The following is a 16,830-nucleotide window of genomic DNA, read 5'->3' as shown; positions in this document are numbered from 1 at the left end:
TTCTCCATGTTCTTGAGACTCTCAAGGTAGCATCTATTCAGGACATTTGAACTGATATGATAGATGCATTCCTGAGCAGAAGAAGAATATAATGAAAGTAGCATTGTAAGATTTATCTAATATCTTTCTTTTGAGAAAGCGAAAAAGAACTAATCAACTAGAAGGCAGCAAAATTGTGGATATAAGTAGATAAGAAGCAGTAGAAGTGAAGCAGTAGAAGTAGTTGAAAATGAACAAGACAACATTCCAAACTTAGTGACTAACTAGAGATGCTTACAATAAGAGATGAGTTATCTTAAAGATGATTCCAAATTTCCAAGCATAGGGATCTCTCTCTCTTTCTATGTCTGAGAAACAAGGATATTAATATCTTCCTTTCCTTATAGGGTTACAAAAGGATCAAATGAAAAAGCACTATGCAAATATATTAATGCATTAATGATAACAGCAAGAATTATCCTGATGATATTTCTTAAAAAAATCTAACATTGACAAGGACATACCTTCTACATCATTCTCTGTACTTGTTTCACTGAAGCTTTTCCATCGTTCCTTTGCTCGGGAAAGAAAAATTTCATAAAGTTCTGTAAAAGAAAAATACAGACAAGTTAAAAAAAAGTTTAAGACAAAATAATAAGACTGGAACATTTATTTATATTCCAATATCTAATCATGTAATCTTATAATCTGTAAGAGTAAAAGAGAAATCAAAACTTTCCTAGTCTAACAGTACTTGCTGAAGTCCTTAGTTCCCATAATCCTCTGAACTACATTCATTCAATCAGAATCTATTAAGTACTTAGTAATATGTAGAAAACATGAAATTCTGAATGTAACAATCACAAAACATTCCAAATGAAGAAAACGTTGATGCATTCAAATTAAATGTTCTCTAGTATGCTTCTATTTGCCCAAGATGCCCAAAAAATGGAACCCTAAAACCAAATCACACATACTGCTGCTAAAAAGAGCATTTATGAAGTGGAAAGAGGCTACAGCTGACAAAGCATGCCTTCTATTTTGTGTTCATCCAATGGACATTATTTGCCTTTGGTAAATTACCAAAAACTCACTGGTTAGGTATTGCAATGGATAGAGAGATGGACCTGAATTGAGCAATAACTGAATTTAAATACTGCTTTAGACATTAGATGTGTGATCTTAAACTAATTCTTTAACATTTCTCAACCTTTTCTTCATCTGTAAAATATAATAATATATATATAAAGTATCCGGCAATTAAAAGTGCTATTTAAATGTTAGCTGCTATTATTATTGTTTTGGTTTGTTAGCTAGTCCTTGACTATCTGAAAAGAAAGACTCCCTCAGATTATCATCAACCAATTAATTGACCAAAGTGTTTCTACTTTAAATTCTTTGAGGGAAGGGAACATGATTGTTTTTGTCTTTTTATTCCCATGTCTTCAAATGGCACATAACAGGCACTTATTAAATGCTTCTTGATTAAGCAATTAACAAATGCTAGCCACTGTGCTAGATGATGAGAAGTTGAGAAAGAAATACTCTTATATGTTTGGGAGGAATATAAGATTTGACAAAGGAGATTATCAACATATATAGGAATAAGAATCCATATAATCTGATGTATGGTGGGACACAGAGGTACTAATAGCTGATAGAAGTCACTTCATTTAGAAAATAGTACCTTCACTGAGTTGTGAAGAAAATGAGGGGTGCTAAGAGGAAGAGATAAGAGGAAACACTCTAAGCACAAAGTGGGACATCCTATGCAAAGACAAAAGGAGGAGACAAACACTAGATGGCCAGCTTGTTTGGCTCATATGGTTTATTTGGGGGAATAATGAATAATAATTCCAGAAAGACAGCTTGGAGCTAAGTCATGAAGGGTTTTAAGTGCCACGAGGAGTATTTTACATTTAATCATAAAGAAAAGGAGCTACTGTTGTTTGTTATCAAAAGAGATGTTTAAAAAAAAAAAAAAAAAGACAGACAGATGTGAAGTATCTCATAAATCTTAAAAGTGATATGTAAATCTTATCTACTACTTAATTTTCAATAGAGGAGAGTGACAAGAGTGATATTTGCCCTTTAGAACAATCACTTTGGGAAGAGTGTAGAAGACAGTATGGCAAAGAAAGACACCTGAAACAAGAGCACTAAGAAGACTTTTAATAATCAAAGTGAGCGATAACAAAAGTCTCAACTGGATTGGTGGCCATATGAGTTAAACTGAAGGAGAAAGGCTCAAAAGATACTGTGGAAATATAACAGAATTGGTACAATGTGGCAGTTGACTAGATATATGCAATCAAAGATGACTGAGATTATGAATCTGAGTGACTAGAAGGATGACAGTGCCCTTGATAGAAACAGGGAATATTGCAAGAGGGAAGGATTTTGAAAAGGAAAGATAATAAATGCTGTTTTGAACACGATGAGATTTGAGATACCACTGGAGATCCAATTTGATAGGTGGTATAAGAGGACAGGAGCTTAAGAGAAAGATTAGGATCATGGGATTACAGATTTAGGACCTCATGAGATCATTTTTATTTTTATTCATTTTTATTATTACAGACGAAGAAAGTGAGATCTGGAAAGATTAAGTGACATGTTTGGGGAGCATCAGAAGTAGATATCAGGCTAGCTGCAGGGAATCATCTCCAGAGAGAAGGTAATCCTACCTGGGGCATTAACAAGATTACCAGGAGACTGAATATAAAGAAAGGAGAGAAGTGGCTCCAAGCCACTGAGATGATTCCCCAACTTGGGGCAAGGACATGAATAATGACCCAGTGGAGCCACCCAAGGAAGAAAAGTCATGCTAGTGGGAAGAGAACCAACAAGAGTGTCATGAACATTCAGAGAAGAAGCTGCCCAGGAGTCCACAAGGTTTGACAGGGTCAAATATGCTGAGAAGGAAGAACACAGAGATCAAGTGATGAAGACAAAGTAGGAAGACAGATCACAAGTGTTTTTTTCATGATGAAAGAAATCTGAGCATGTTCACAGGAAACAAGGAAAAGATCAAAGATGAGGTAGGCAATAAGATTATGAGGGCAATTTGCAGGAGGTAGGAAAAAAGGGAAGAGGATCTGGTTATGGCAAGAGGACCAGAGACTTCAGAAACTGGTGAAACTAGGAGAGAACAGGGGAATGATGTCTAGGTATTTTGATAGTAAAGAGGAGATTGTAAAGGGCTGAAACTTTGAATAGGTGCACTTGAATCAGACAACCAAGCACTTAAGGCTAATTACCTATTTGACAATGACTCTTGTTAGCATATGTTTGGAATTGCTCTTCTCACAGTTAATGCTGGCTCGATGTTTGGGGTTAAGAGAATTGTAGGTAAGGATGGGGGGGAGGGGGAAGAGGTGATTTGCAGCAGGACTAGGAGAAGAGAAGTTGGTGGTGAGCCTCCTGGTGGTTTGTCTGTCTCCTTTACTTCTCCTCCTAAAGACCAAGGACTTTTACTTATACTGACTCTGGCTGTTCCGGAGGCCTCCAGAGAGCTAGCCCACACTTTACAGGAGATATCCACACAATGTACTTTATTTTCTCAGTGAAGGGGGAGTTGAGGTCCTCTGCTAAAGCATTGGGAAAGGTGAAAAAAGCAGCTCTAAAATGGCCTTGGTGAGGAACAAAATGAAGAATCAGATAGAAAGGAGCAGACGAAGACTACAAAAGGGCTGCAGTGAGGCGCCAAGTGAAATTAAGCAATAAGCTGTCAGTGGACCCAACAGCACTATCAATATAAATTCCTTGGACTCAAATCACCAGTACATGAGTAAGAATGGAGGAAGCAAATCCAGAGATGGAGTGTAAGAAGGAATGAGGGACCTTAGGAGACAGGTGCAAAGATCTGAGAATAGAAGACAATGTGAGATTAAACTGGCTAATTACTGGGTTAGTACTGGGAAGGAAGGAGGGATGATCTGGGAGTCTCCTGAGAGAGGCAGTGGAATCTCACATTCTTTGTGTCTTTCAATCAATTGTGAGATGGTGAAAATGTCTCCTTTGGATTATCACTTTTCACCTACTAGTGCCCTCATCAAAGAGGCCTTCCTTCACTGTGTGCACCAAAGGGTCTCGTTACCAATCACCAACCTTGTGACAGCTACCTCTATAATCTTTTACACACTTCCTTTTCTTTCCACTAATTGCCACTATCCTAAATTCAAGTTACATGAACTCTTAGAACAGTTTCTTAACTACTGTCCTTGCCTCCAAAGCAACTATTCTCCCCTCTCTAATTTATGCTTCCCTTGCCTTAAAAAAAAAAAAAATCTTCCTATTGCAACTCATACCATTCCCACATCTAACAACTTCCAGCACACACTCCTGTTGCTTAGTAAACAGAACTCAGGTTCCCCGGTGTGGCCTTCAGTGGCCTGGGGACAGGCCTCTCTCTCAGTGTTACTCATGCTATCCATCACACGTTAGGAGTGGTGGCTCTGTCATGTAAAGGCCAGCCCCAACCTGCTGAAATTTTTCCAATTCTACTTCTGACATTACTTCTCTCGGAGTAGATGCTCTCACAATTGTGACTTTCTGAGGCAGAGGCTCCAATCTGCTTCATCTGTCTGTCTCCAGTAGCCAGGACGGTGTGCAGGGTAGAACAACTCTAACAGAACAAGCCCAACACTATACTTACACGGGTCTATGTGGGAACATGGAATACAAACCCGGAGTGATGTTGAGTTCGTTTCCCACAGCTAGACTCCACACTTTCCCACGAACACTAGGGGGCAGTCCTTGCCACCACAATTCTCGAACTCTTCTTGTACTTCGCCTTGAAATAAAGGGAAGCAAAGAATGTTATTTAATGGTGAAAATCATAGTTATGTCACGACTTACCTAGCCTAGTTTTGGGGAAGAATGCAATGCATTCTCTTTAGCTTTCATATTATCAGAGGACAAAACCCACAAAAGTATAACATTGCAAAGGGAAGCAATGATCATACACACACACACACACACACACACACACACACACACACACACTTTTTTTTTTTTTGGAGGAGAATTGTGTTCTACGACTATGGCTGGATTCAAACTATAGTTATAGCCAAAAGACAGATGAGAAATAAGGAAAAACTGGAAAGAAGATGCACAAAATATATAATTTCAGGAAAATTCTCACTTACATTCCTTCCCAATTTGGTAGTATCTCATTGACCCATATCACCATTGCACTTGCTATATTCTCTTCTTGTTTAAATCGTTCTTTCATTATTTGCTTTCTTTTGTGTGCTTCTTTAATTTCTGTATTAAACAACAACAGAAAAACTTGATCATTTTAAATAAGCTACCTTAAAACTCTCTAAGTTTACAATCAAAGTTACTTCCATATCTATAAAGCTGCATTTGTTTAAAGTTTTGTGATTATAGGAATAAAAAGAAAAAAATTTAACAACACTTAGCATTTAATAAGTAATGGTATAGGAAAGGATCTAAGATAACATCTTGTCCAACTTTTTTGTTTTAAAAAGAGCTGAAGCTCAGTGATATTAAGAGATTAAGTCCAAAGTCACCGAGTTCCTGATTCCTGATTTTTTTAACTGTGTTATATATACTGTTCTCCTCTTTCCTGACCTTAAAAAAAAAATCAAGCCACCTATAAATTTATTTTTCAAAGGACCAAAAGCAACAGTAATAAGTTTAATAATAAAACTTCCTAATTCTTTATTACAGAAAAATGGTTGAGAGGAATGAAAGGGAAAAAAAAATAGGGGAAAATGTAGGCCACACAAAAAAAAAAAAAAAAAAAAAGATACCAAAAAAACTATTAAAAATGAAACTTCTCAAAAAAAAATGTAACTTCTTTAAGAACCAATCTTCAGAACTCATCTTTTACATCAATATACAATTTTGTACAAGAAGTACATGGGATTCACGAAGTACATGGGATTCACTAAGTCAATGACCTAAAAACCATCATACAATTGAACTGGGGTTTTTTTGTTGTTATTGTGCTGTTGTTTAAGATTTCTCTTTCCTTACATAAAATGTGTAAGAAAGTTCAAAATTCATAATGCAATGTATACTACACATATCATCAGAACAATTATTTTTTAAGTCTCTAGATACCCACTACTTTGTAAACTCTAAAGTACTAGATAAAAAGTGAGATTATTCTAACAGTAAAGAGGAAGCAAAGTGTAGTAGACAACCAACCAGTCTTGAAGAAAGGGACACTAACTTCAAAACTTGCCTTTGACACATCCCAGTAGGTATGATCCAGGCAATTTGCTTAAAATCACAGTGCTCCAAGCAAATCTCTGATATTCTGATTTGTAAACTAGCTAATTATCTTCCATTGGTGGAAGGAATTTCCAATCCAGGATTTTCATACACAAATTAATCTCAGGTCTAAAAAAAAATCAATTATAATGAATTATTGTATTCTCACTTTTTTTCCATTCTTTAAAACAAGAGCAAGGTTACTAGGATCTTCTACTCACTGATGACTACTTTAAATAGTATAAATTAAAAAGTAACTGAATTTAATGGTTGTCATTTAGCACCATAAATCTAGGAGTTTAATATTGGAAAGATTGCAAATACTATATAATTTAAGCAATCAGGAGAAATTATTAGCTTCACATAATCTCAGCATTAATTTTTCTCCACAATTCCCACCAGCTTTACTGTTTCTGGCTAACGTTGGCTCTGTCCACTGTACCTTCCCAGGAAACTCATGATCAGAAAATCTCTTTATCCTGACTTTGCCTGGTCTTTATATCTCATCAGTCCCTTCTGTCCCTCTGCCTGGAAGGCAGGGCTATGAGCTCCAGAACCTCTATTTAAAGAGGGCTCAGAATTGATTTTTTCCACTATTTCCCACTAGCTAAATTGTTCTGGACTTTAGAATTCTACATCATTCCCACCATCAAGTACCTTCTTCGCTTTCCCATTCTTTTCAACTTTCTTTCTCTAATAGATTATAAGCTACTTGAGGCCAGGACTGTATTTTTCCTGGCCTCTTAGCATAGAGAAGATACTTCATATTTACTGACTGAAAATCAATAAATATTTTAAGATAAAAAAAATTTTTGTATTTGGGTGGGGGAAACCCTACTTTCACAAATCTCACAAAAGTCACAAGTAGATGTTACCATGATAATTAATTTTTGCTCTTATTATAAGTAACAGGAAAACCGAAAGGAACACTGAACTAGGAATCAGAAAATCAGCAATCTAGTCCCAGGTGTTCCACTTATTAGTTGTGAGATCTTATACAAGTCCTTAAACAATTTGAATTTAAGTTTTCATATCTGTAAAAAAATAATAATAATGGTTCCCTTATCCCTTTACAGCATTGTTGTGAGAATAAAATGTATTAGGAAGCAATCTGTAAATTGTAAAGATAATAAGTAAATACAAAGTATTGTGAAAATATCTTCTATATTAGTACATTTATAATGCACAGGTTATTGTGTGTAATTTTTTATGAACACTTGAATTTTAAATGAATTGCAAAGGATAAATTAGGAAGGGATTAAGCTCTCAACTCAGAGATGCTGACTCCAAGGACAACTGCCAAATTTTAAATTTATGTGAACTGTCACTTAAAAAAAAAAAAAGAAGTATACTGCATTAACATTTAGTAAATAATACCGTTGTATAAGAAATAATATTATTCCCATTATTAATTTGACACCAGAAAAAGAGGTGACAATATAAAATGATAGCTTCTACAACTGGGATTCTGGAGACAAGAAAATATTTTTCTGAAAGTCTCAAAAATGGTAAAACAATTTTAGTTCAACTCATTTCCAAAGTCAATCCCATTCCCATTTAGGAAGTTCTTTATTTAATATTTAAAAGTAATTCATTTTCAAAATATCAAAAAGAAAACTATAATAATGAAAAATCATTAAGAAAACAAATGAAGACAGCATAGTAACAACAATATCAGCTACTATTTGTTTTAATAAAATAAACAAATATTTTTGTGGCAAGAGGAAGTTCATCTGCTTTTCAATTTTTCCTGAAAAATCATTAGCATTCCTAAAAGTCAGATATGATCACAGAAGGGTACTGTGTCCTTCAAGGTTTTTAATAGTACCTCAGCATTTCCTCAATTAAAGCTGAACTAAAGTTGATTAAACTATTTTAAGGTACCAGTAAAATAAATAAAAAGTATGGCTCCTGAGCGTACAGATAAAGAATCACTTCACATCTAAGAATTGCTAAAATTTTAGTATATTTTTAGTGGTTATCGTATCCTTTTCTTTCATTGATTTAAACAAATCGATGACTCAATCTTACTATCAATTTATATTCTGATAATTTTATACCTCGTTTTTTAGCTTCAGCCACCATTTCATCATATTCTTGTCTATGACGTAAAGCTTCTTCAATTGATTTGGCAGGAAGATTTCTGAAAAATAAAATGCTAGAGTAAGTCAATTATTATTTTTGTTTGTTTTTTGCTGAGGCAACTGGGGTTAAGTGACTTGCCCAGGATCATATAGCTAGGAGGTAGTAGTAAGTATCTGAGACCAGATTTGAACTCAGGTAGTCCTGACTTCAGGGCTGGTACTCTATCCACTATGCTACCTAGCTGCCCCAAGGTCAATTATTTTTTAAAAGACTGACTTTTGATCTGTTAATCTTTCCTTTTTTAAAGCAAGAATAATGGAAAGGCTAATTACACATTTCATATATTTCATATCTTAATCACAATTCATTTGGATTCAAAAGCTGATCATCTAAATTTCATTTGCATATATATAGAGTAGATTTTGTTTTACTGACTCAATGAGGGGCAGCTGGTTGAGGAAAGAACAGTGAATCTTAAGTCCTTTCACTTAGTGATATTCATATTAACTGGAACAAATTAAAATTATTAAATTTATTCATATGCAATAATAAGCCTTCAACTTTCTGCATCTTTAAAAAAAGTTTTAGTAGTATTATCTTTTTGCTACCATCACTTATTTTACACAATTTCGAACTATGGGCACAAACTTTGATATCTATTCTTTAATTCATCATGAAACCATTCTTTTATCAAATGGGTTATTAAACATGTATTTGTTGAAAAGTCTATTTTTTCCAATTCTACTATTAATTTAAAACTCCTAGGTTTTTAATGAGGTTTAAATCAAGAAAGCTCAATCTAATCTCCAGTGCCTGAATTTCCTGTGGCATGTGGGACATGGAATATGGCATGGTGCCAGGCCATAATACATTTAGAAATATCTATAATTCTGGAGCAACTCTTCTCAGCATTATCAACATATTTGTCAAAGCTCCTCCTCCCATCAATGAAGATAAAACTTCTAAGACCAGAGGAAGTGAGAAATTCTCTAAAATATACTTTTTAGTATTGACATTTATAGGCTTGAGAAGAAGCTTTGATTTTACAAACTTATCTGACCTTCTGACAATGGTTTTCTGAGCTCTGAATGAGTCTTAGCTATCAAAATTATTTTCCCCCCAATTTTCAGTCATCTTTTTATATACTTTCTATTATCTAGCCCGTTGATAAGTAGTTCATCACAGAAATGATAAGCAACTATTTTCTCACTCATCATCTTATTTTTCCAATGTCAACAAGTTTATAATGCAGTATAAAGGAATCAATAATATTCCCCTCTCTTTCCCCGGCCTCCAGATCCCTCTCATGGTCTTTGCTTGTTTTTTCCCCCGCTTCTCCCCCCAATAGTATTTTATTTTTCCAAATACAAGATAATTTTCAAAATTCATTTTTGTAAATCTCTGGGTTTCAAACTTTTCCCTACTCTCCCTCTCTCACCTTTCCCTTCCCCGAGACTTTTTACTTGTTTCTTGAGAATTAAGCTTTTACACCAGTCATTTGTCAGTAATTGGTGGTGTTTTTTGTTTTTAACCAAATTTCCCCTTGCATTTTTAGTATGCCTGACTTTCTGCAAACTTTAATGATTCTTAAAATACCTGACTTCCCTACACCAACAGCTGTGACAATATCTCTTAAATTGTGTTTTTAAGAGTGACAATTTTTATACTTATCTTTAGAAAAAATAGCCATTCCTAATATTACTGTTCTGTAAGAAATGACCAACAGGATGATTTCAGAAAGGCCTGGAGAGACTTACACGAACTGATGCTGAGTGAAATGAGCAGGACCAGGAGATCATTATATACTTCAGACAACAATACTAGATGATGACCAGTTCTGATGGATCAGGCCATCCTCAGCAACAAGATCAACCAAATCATTTCTAATGGAGCAGTAATGAACTGAACCAGCTATACCCAGAAAAAGAACTCTGGGGGATGACTAAAAACCATTACATTGAATTCCCAATCCCTATATTTATGCACACCTGCATTTTTGATTTCCTTCACAAGCTAATTGTACAATAATTCAGAGTCTGATTCTTTTTGTACAGCAAAATAATGTTTTGGTCATGTATACTTATTATGTATCTAAGTTATATTTTAATATATTTAACATCTACTGGTCATCCTGCCATTTAGGGGAGGGGGTGGGGGGGTAAGAGGTGAAAAATTGGAACAAGAGGTTTGGCAATTGTTAATGCTGTAAAGTTACCCATGTATATATCCTGTAAATAAAAGGCTATTAAATTTAAAAAAAAAAAAAAAAAAAAAAAAAAAAAAAAGAAAAAATAGCCATTCTTAAACACAATTAAAACCAACAAAATAAAGCACTAAAAATGACACAAAATTCAGTATTTAACCAGAGGACCAAACATAGAATAAGGGCTTGTTTTTGTTTTAACTGGCCAAAATAAAATATTCTGAGTGTCTCATGTCAGTATAAACAAATATATATGACTATTACTGTCAAAAACTGAAACCATATCAAAGTTACTGATTATTGTAAGAGGTGAAAAATTGGAACAAGAGGTTTGGCAATTGTTAATGCTGTAAAGTTACCCATGTATATATCCTGTAAATAAAAGGCTATTAAATAAAAAAATAAATAAATAAATAAAAACAAAGTTACTGATTATTGCAGATTCACACATCATTATTCTCATGTCACAGACTTGCCTTCTATGAGCCAAAGCTTCTTATCTATAAAATCGGGTAGCAATATTCATACTAACATATTTCTCAGGATTATCATGAAAATCCAATAAAACAATACACATAAATCCCTTTTAATTACAAAGGTCTACATAAGTATAAACTATGAGCATTACTGTTATTGCACTTCAAAGGAGTGATAAAGAAGCTTGAAGTTGATTTTTATCAGGTTCTTTTAAAGTGAATTACAAAACAAAATCACATCAAATATGTTAGAGCTTAGAGAAATCTTAAGCTATCATCTGCTTCAATCACTCATTTTATAAAGAAACTGAGATCCAGGTGCGATAAAATAGTTAGCAAACCTCCCTTAAATTTATCCGTATTTTAAAATTTTCTACAGATTATCCTGACTACAATATCTTTTGTGTGTTTTGTGCAGCATGCAATTTTTCTAATACATATAGTAGAGTATCTAAAAGATTTGCTCAAAAAGGCCACTAATGTTTTATATAGTTGGCAATAGAATGTTATGCTCTCACTGCACAACTTCATATTATAATCTACTCAGAAAACTAGAAAATCTGACACTTCCATGGCAAAAGCAATACATTCAAAAGTATCTTGCGTTGGCATACAAAAAAAAAAAACATGAAAAATATACCAACAAAGGCCTTCCCTACCCCTTCCCCATCTTTTTTTTTTATTATTATTATACTAACTTTTTATTGACAGAGCCCTTCCCCATCTTGACCCATTCTATTTACTTGGCGAGGAAAAAAAAAAAAAACTCTACTGGGCATAATGTCATATTTGACAACAAAATCTGGAACTGCCTATTAGACATCCTTAGTATGACTGACCCTCCTTCACTGGGGACTAGAATGAGGCTTAAAATACCTGACACTTCCCTACAAAATATTGCCGGCTGTGGCAATATCTCTTTAAGTGTGTTTTTAAGAGTGACAATTTCAAGACAAGCCAGAAAATAGTTTTATTATCCATATCTAACAATCAAGACACCCAGGTAGAAAAATATGATCCCTGGGTTCTAAGAGAAACTACTCATCCATGTATTTCCTAAGGTCCTAAGATTGCCTTACCTTATATACCTTTTGACCAACTGACTCCTAAACCTGTTTTGTTCAATGTCCTTCTAACCCTGACCACCCTTTCCCATCTCTCTCTGGAAAAGTTGACTAGTTTATGCCCTGATGTTTAGCTTATTAAATATTAAGTGCATATATTAATTAGAATCTTGCCCAATTAAGCCTACAATACCTCTTCAACATATTTTAGAGTGGTAAAAAGAGTATGGAAAATACAAAGCATGGAAAGCTAAAATTTCATAGTCAGCCACAGAGATCTAAGAAGAAAGTGACAAGTCAGATCTATTCTTAAAGCTGTGGGGAGAAATATGAATAGGAGATCAATTAGGAATCTATAGTGATTCTAAGAGGTGATGAGGGCCTACCTATGAGTCCAGACAAAAACAGCAAGATTTGGTAACTGATTGAATATGGAGAGTAAAGGAAAATTTAGAGCTGAGAATAATGCTGATGTTACAAAACTGGGAGCGGGAGCCTTGGAAACTGGAAATCTAGGAGAAGGGTAGATTTGGGGTATAAAATTATGAGTTCCATTTTGGCCCCAGTGAGTTTAAAACATCTCTGGATCATCCACACTGAAATGTACAATAGTCAATTAGTGAGGCAGGATTGTAGTCCACCAGGCAGAGGATATGAGACAGATCATGACTCGAGAAATTTGCTATCAATTTCTTTGTCTGGGCAGTCCACGGGATTTCTCCCTCATTTTGTATCAAGTGTCTGGCCCATGTCTTTTTTTCCCTCATTTGTTTCTTAGATGACATCACTTATACCACCTGTCTTTGAAAATCCTGGTTTGTGATGCACTGCAGCCTGCTCATCATGACCGTGTCATCTAGAAGTTCATTTTCATTTCTTTGTAAAGAAGATTGTTCAAGGATACACCTATGCCAGAAGACAACTGGCATTAAAAATATGAGTCTTTCTTACAAGAACTGATGCAAAGTGAGCAGAAACAATAGAAAGTTGCACCCAGTAACAGCAACCTTCTGTGAAGAACAGTGAATGACTTGGCTATTTTCAGCATTCAATGATCCAAGACAATCCCAAAGGACTCATGATGAAATGGGCTATCCACTTTCGGAGAAAGATCTGATATTGTCTGAATATAGACTGAAGCATGCTATTTTTCACTTTATTTCATTTCTTTTCTTTTTTTGTTCAAGTCTTCTTGTACAAAATGATTAAGATGAAAACGTTTTACATATCGGTGCATGTATAACATATCATATGGCTTACCATCTCAGGGAAGAGGAAAGGGAGGGAGGTGGTGGAAAGGAATAAATTTTTAAAAATTGTTTTAACATGTAATGGGGTGAATACAGAATAAAAGATCATTTAAAAATAAAATAAACAATGAGTCTTGTTTTGGGGAACCATTAAAATATTCCAAATTACTGTGCTTATTATAATAATTTGACATAGATGATCAACTCTGATGAACTTGGTTCTTGTCAATAATGAGGTGATGGAGCAGTTAGGTAGCACAGTGGATACAGCATCAGCTCTGAAGTCAGGAGGACCTGAGTTCAAATCTGGTTTTAAACACTTAATACTTCCTAGCTGTGTGACCCTGGGCAAGTCACTTAACCTCAATTGCCTCAGCAAAAAAAAAAAAATATATATATATATATATATATCAATAATGAGGTGATTCAGGCCATTTCCAAGACTTGTGATAGAGAGAGCCATGCATCAGAAAAAGCACCATGGGGACTGAATATGCGTCATAATAATACTATTTTCACCTTTTTTGTTGTTGTATGCTGGCTTTTTTATTCTCTTTTTTTCCTTTTTGATATGATTTTCTTTATGTAGTATGACAAATGTGGAAATATGTTTAGAAGAACTATACATGTTTAACCTATATTGGATTGCTTGCTATCTGGGGGTGGGGGTGGGAAGAAGGAAGGGAGAAAAATTAGGAACACAAGGTTTTGCAAGAATACATGTTGAAAACTTATCTTTGTGTGTATTTTGAAAATAAAAAGCTATTATTTTTAAAAAATTAGTTTGACTTAAATGACTGAATTTAGTATAACAAAATACTACCCCCTAAAATGTATTTTACAACAAAGTGCCTCTTCTGCATATCAAAACTAGGGTCCTTAAAAGTTATAACCGAAATAACCATAATTCAATAACATCATTCATATCACATAAGTAATAAAAAAAGGAGTTACATGATGTCCAAAAGACTGCAACTGGGTGGGAAATGAAAAAATTGTTCCCCTAAGCTTTAGGGGAACCTTAAATGGAGAACATAGAGGAACTCTCTGGTATTCATCTGGTAGGAGATAAATTAAAACAAAACAAAAGAAAACTGAAATTTTATTTGATGTGTAGTGAATTTTGGCCCAGCTTCTAATTGTAATCATTTTTTAACTGTCTGCTTATGAATGAGGGAGATCTTCGCCACCTATTTCTCATTTCATTAATGCAGCCCTCCCACTGTGCTAATCACTAATTATAAGAGAAATGCAAATTAAAATATCCCAGAAGTATAGTGAACACACTGACAAAGTTGACAAAAGATAAGAATAGTTGATGTGAAAGAGATGTAAGTTATAGAAAGATGGGCACTGTAATAAGCTGCTGGTAGAACTATGAATTACAACCATTATGGGAAAATAAATTAGAATTACATGAAGTAATTAAAATGCCTATACCCTCTGACCTAAAGCTTCCAATCTAGCATATAATCCAAAGAGGTTTAAAAAAAAAGGCTCTATATACACCAAAATATTACAATAACATTTTTTGAAGTAGTAAAGTGAAGTAGTAAAAAAAAGTAGAAGAAAAAAAGCAGTAAAAAAAATAAGAAATGCCCATCAATTAAACCATTAAAAGGTATGTATATATTGATGTGCTGGAACATTGGTGTATTATAAAAAATGTTGTCATGAATATATTATTGTATTGTAAGAAATAATGAATGAGATGAACCGACATAAAAAGTAAGCAGAACCAGGGAAACAATATACAAAATAATACTGGAAACGAAAAGGACAACAAAATAATAGAAAATGAATAATCCAAAATGATACTGACCAAGCTTGGCCCCAAAGAATAGATATGAGATGACACACCATTCCACTTCTTTGAAGTGGGAGGCTCTAAGGACAGAATATAGTATATATGAAATGTAAGACTTTTTGATGTGCTATTATTGCTTTTTTTTTTTTTTTTTTAATTCTTTATTTTGGATGGTATCTCTTGCAAGATGGGGAGACAGAGATTTAGATGACATAAATAAAGAAGCTATGAATAAAAATTTACTTTTTAAAATGAACTTAAGACAGAAAATCTGACAGAGAAGACTGACAGTCAAACTCAAAGACAGAAAAGCTGGATTTTGCTCTGAAAAATTCTTTTAGATTATAAACTGTGGAAAAATATTTTTAATGCTTCATTGTCTAACTCAAGCCAACACCTACAGAATCTACTCCTGACTTCTGAATCAACAATGTAGTTTTTTCTTAAAAGGACATCTTTCGGGAATGATTTTTTTCAAAAACAATTTGTCAAATATAATGTCAAATTCAAAAGCAAGAATGCTAAATACTTTTAGTGTGATAAGACAGATGAATCATTCTAGAATTAAAAGTATGAATAATACTGCTAACAATCACTAAAATACTTACGATGGTCGGTCCTCAAGAATGAGAGCAGTGGTTGAAAGTGGTTCAAATTCAAAATTTTTACGTCTTGTGGATGGAAGTGGAGGTTTACATGTCCTTCCTGTTCGTGCTTCATATTCCTAAAGTTTAAAATAATAAATATTATTCAAAAATTTTACATTTTAAACTTTTATTTAATTGCTAACATTTAGTTATCAAAGACAAGATGTTTTAGTATGGAAATATGTATATATTAACTTACAACTTTCATATGAATAAGAAAAAAACTTAAAAACTAGAAGAAATTTTAAAAATAAACAGAGTAATTATGTAACTTGTTATGTAATGTATCAAATTCATATAACTGACAGTCACCAATCCCTCCCACAAAAAGTAATGAAATAATCCAAAATTTTTTTACTTATATATCAAAAACATGGTGTTCAGCTCTTAATTTAGATGACATTGCAATCTAGTCTCATTAGAAATAAACAAATATACTGTTTAAATGTTGATACACACTTAAAAATCACAAAGTAATGAAGTGATCATCTACATTATTTGGTGATAAACCAGTTAGTATAAAGAAAAACACCAAGTTTTAAAATCACATTGGCCCATCCAGTGGAATTAATCAGATTTTCAGATGCTAGATAAAGAAATTTTAAACTGAATTAACTCAGGTAATCACATCAAGGTTATTTGATAACCTTGGTCTCAAAGCTATGGGCCTATGATTCTTTTTTTTTTTTTTTAATAGCTTTTTATTTACAAGTTATATGCATGGGTAATTTTATAGCATTGACAATTAATTGCCAAACCTTTTGTTCCAAATTTTCCCCTCCTTCCCCCCATCCCCTCCCCCAGATGGCAGGTTGACCAATACATGTTAAATATGTTAAATATAAACTAAATACAATATAAGTATACATGTCCATACAGTTATTTTGCTGTACAAAAAGAAATCGGACTTTGAAATAGTGTACTATTAGCCTGTGAAAGAAATCAAAAATTCAGGCGGACAAAAATATAGGGATTGGAAATTCTATGTAATGGTTCATAGTCATCTCCCAGAATTCTTTCTCCGGGTGTAGCTAGTTCAATTCATTACTGCTCTAGCTATAGCAATAAGAGCT

At 33.8% G+C, this 16,830-nt stretch overlaps 1 protein-coding gene across 2 annotated transcripts in view; it reads right to left on the bottom strand.

Annotated features, from left to right (window-relative positions):
• The window catches only part of TBC1D12 (TBC1 domain family member 12), a 122,053-nt gene that overhangs the window by 32,048 nt on the left and 73,175 nt on the right, over nucleotides 1–16,830 (bottom strand). For both annotated transcript variants that reach the window (XM_031956090.1, XM_031956091.1), the window contains 5 exons: nucleotides 15,719–15,834; nucleotides 8,286–8,368; nucleotides 5,130–5,247; nucleotides 4,668–4,774; nucleotides 504–584 (listed from right to left, as the gene is read on the bottom strand). In XM_031956090.1, the coding sequence (XP_031811950.1) occupies nucleotides 504–584; nucleotides 4,668–4,774; nucleotides 5,130–5,247; nucleotides 8,286–8,368; nucleotides 15,719–15,834 (505 nt within the window). The remainder of the gene's footprint in view (nucleotides 1–503; nucleotides 585–4,667; nucleotides 4,775–5,129; nucleotides 5,248–8,285; nucleotides 8,369–15,718; nucleotides 15,835–16,830) is intronic.

This window comes from Sarcophilus harrisii, chromosome 2 (genome assembly GCF_902635505.1).
Source record: "Sarcophilus harrisii chromosome 2, mSarHar1.11, whole genome shotgun sequence".
NCBI classification, from domain to species: domain Eukaryota; kingdom Metazoa; phylum Chordata; class Mammalia; order Dasyuromorphia; family Dasyuridae; genus Sarcophilus; species Sarcophilus harrisii.
The sequence above is the reverse complement of the archived record's forward strand: the minus strand, read 5'-3'. Positions and strand labels throughout refer to the sequence as shown.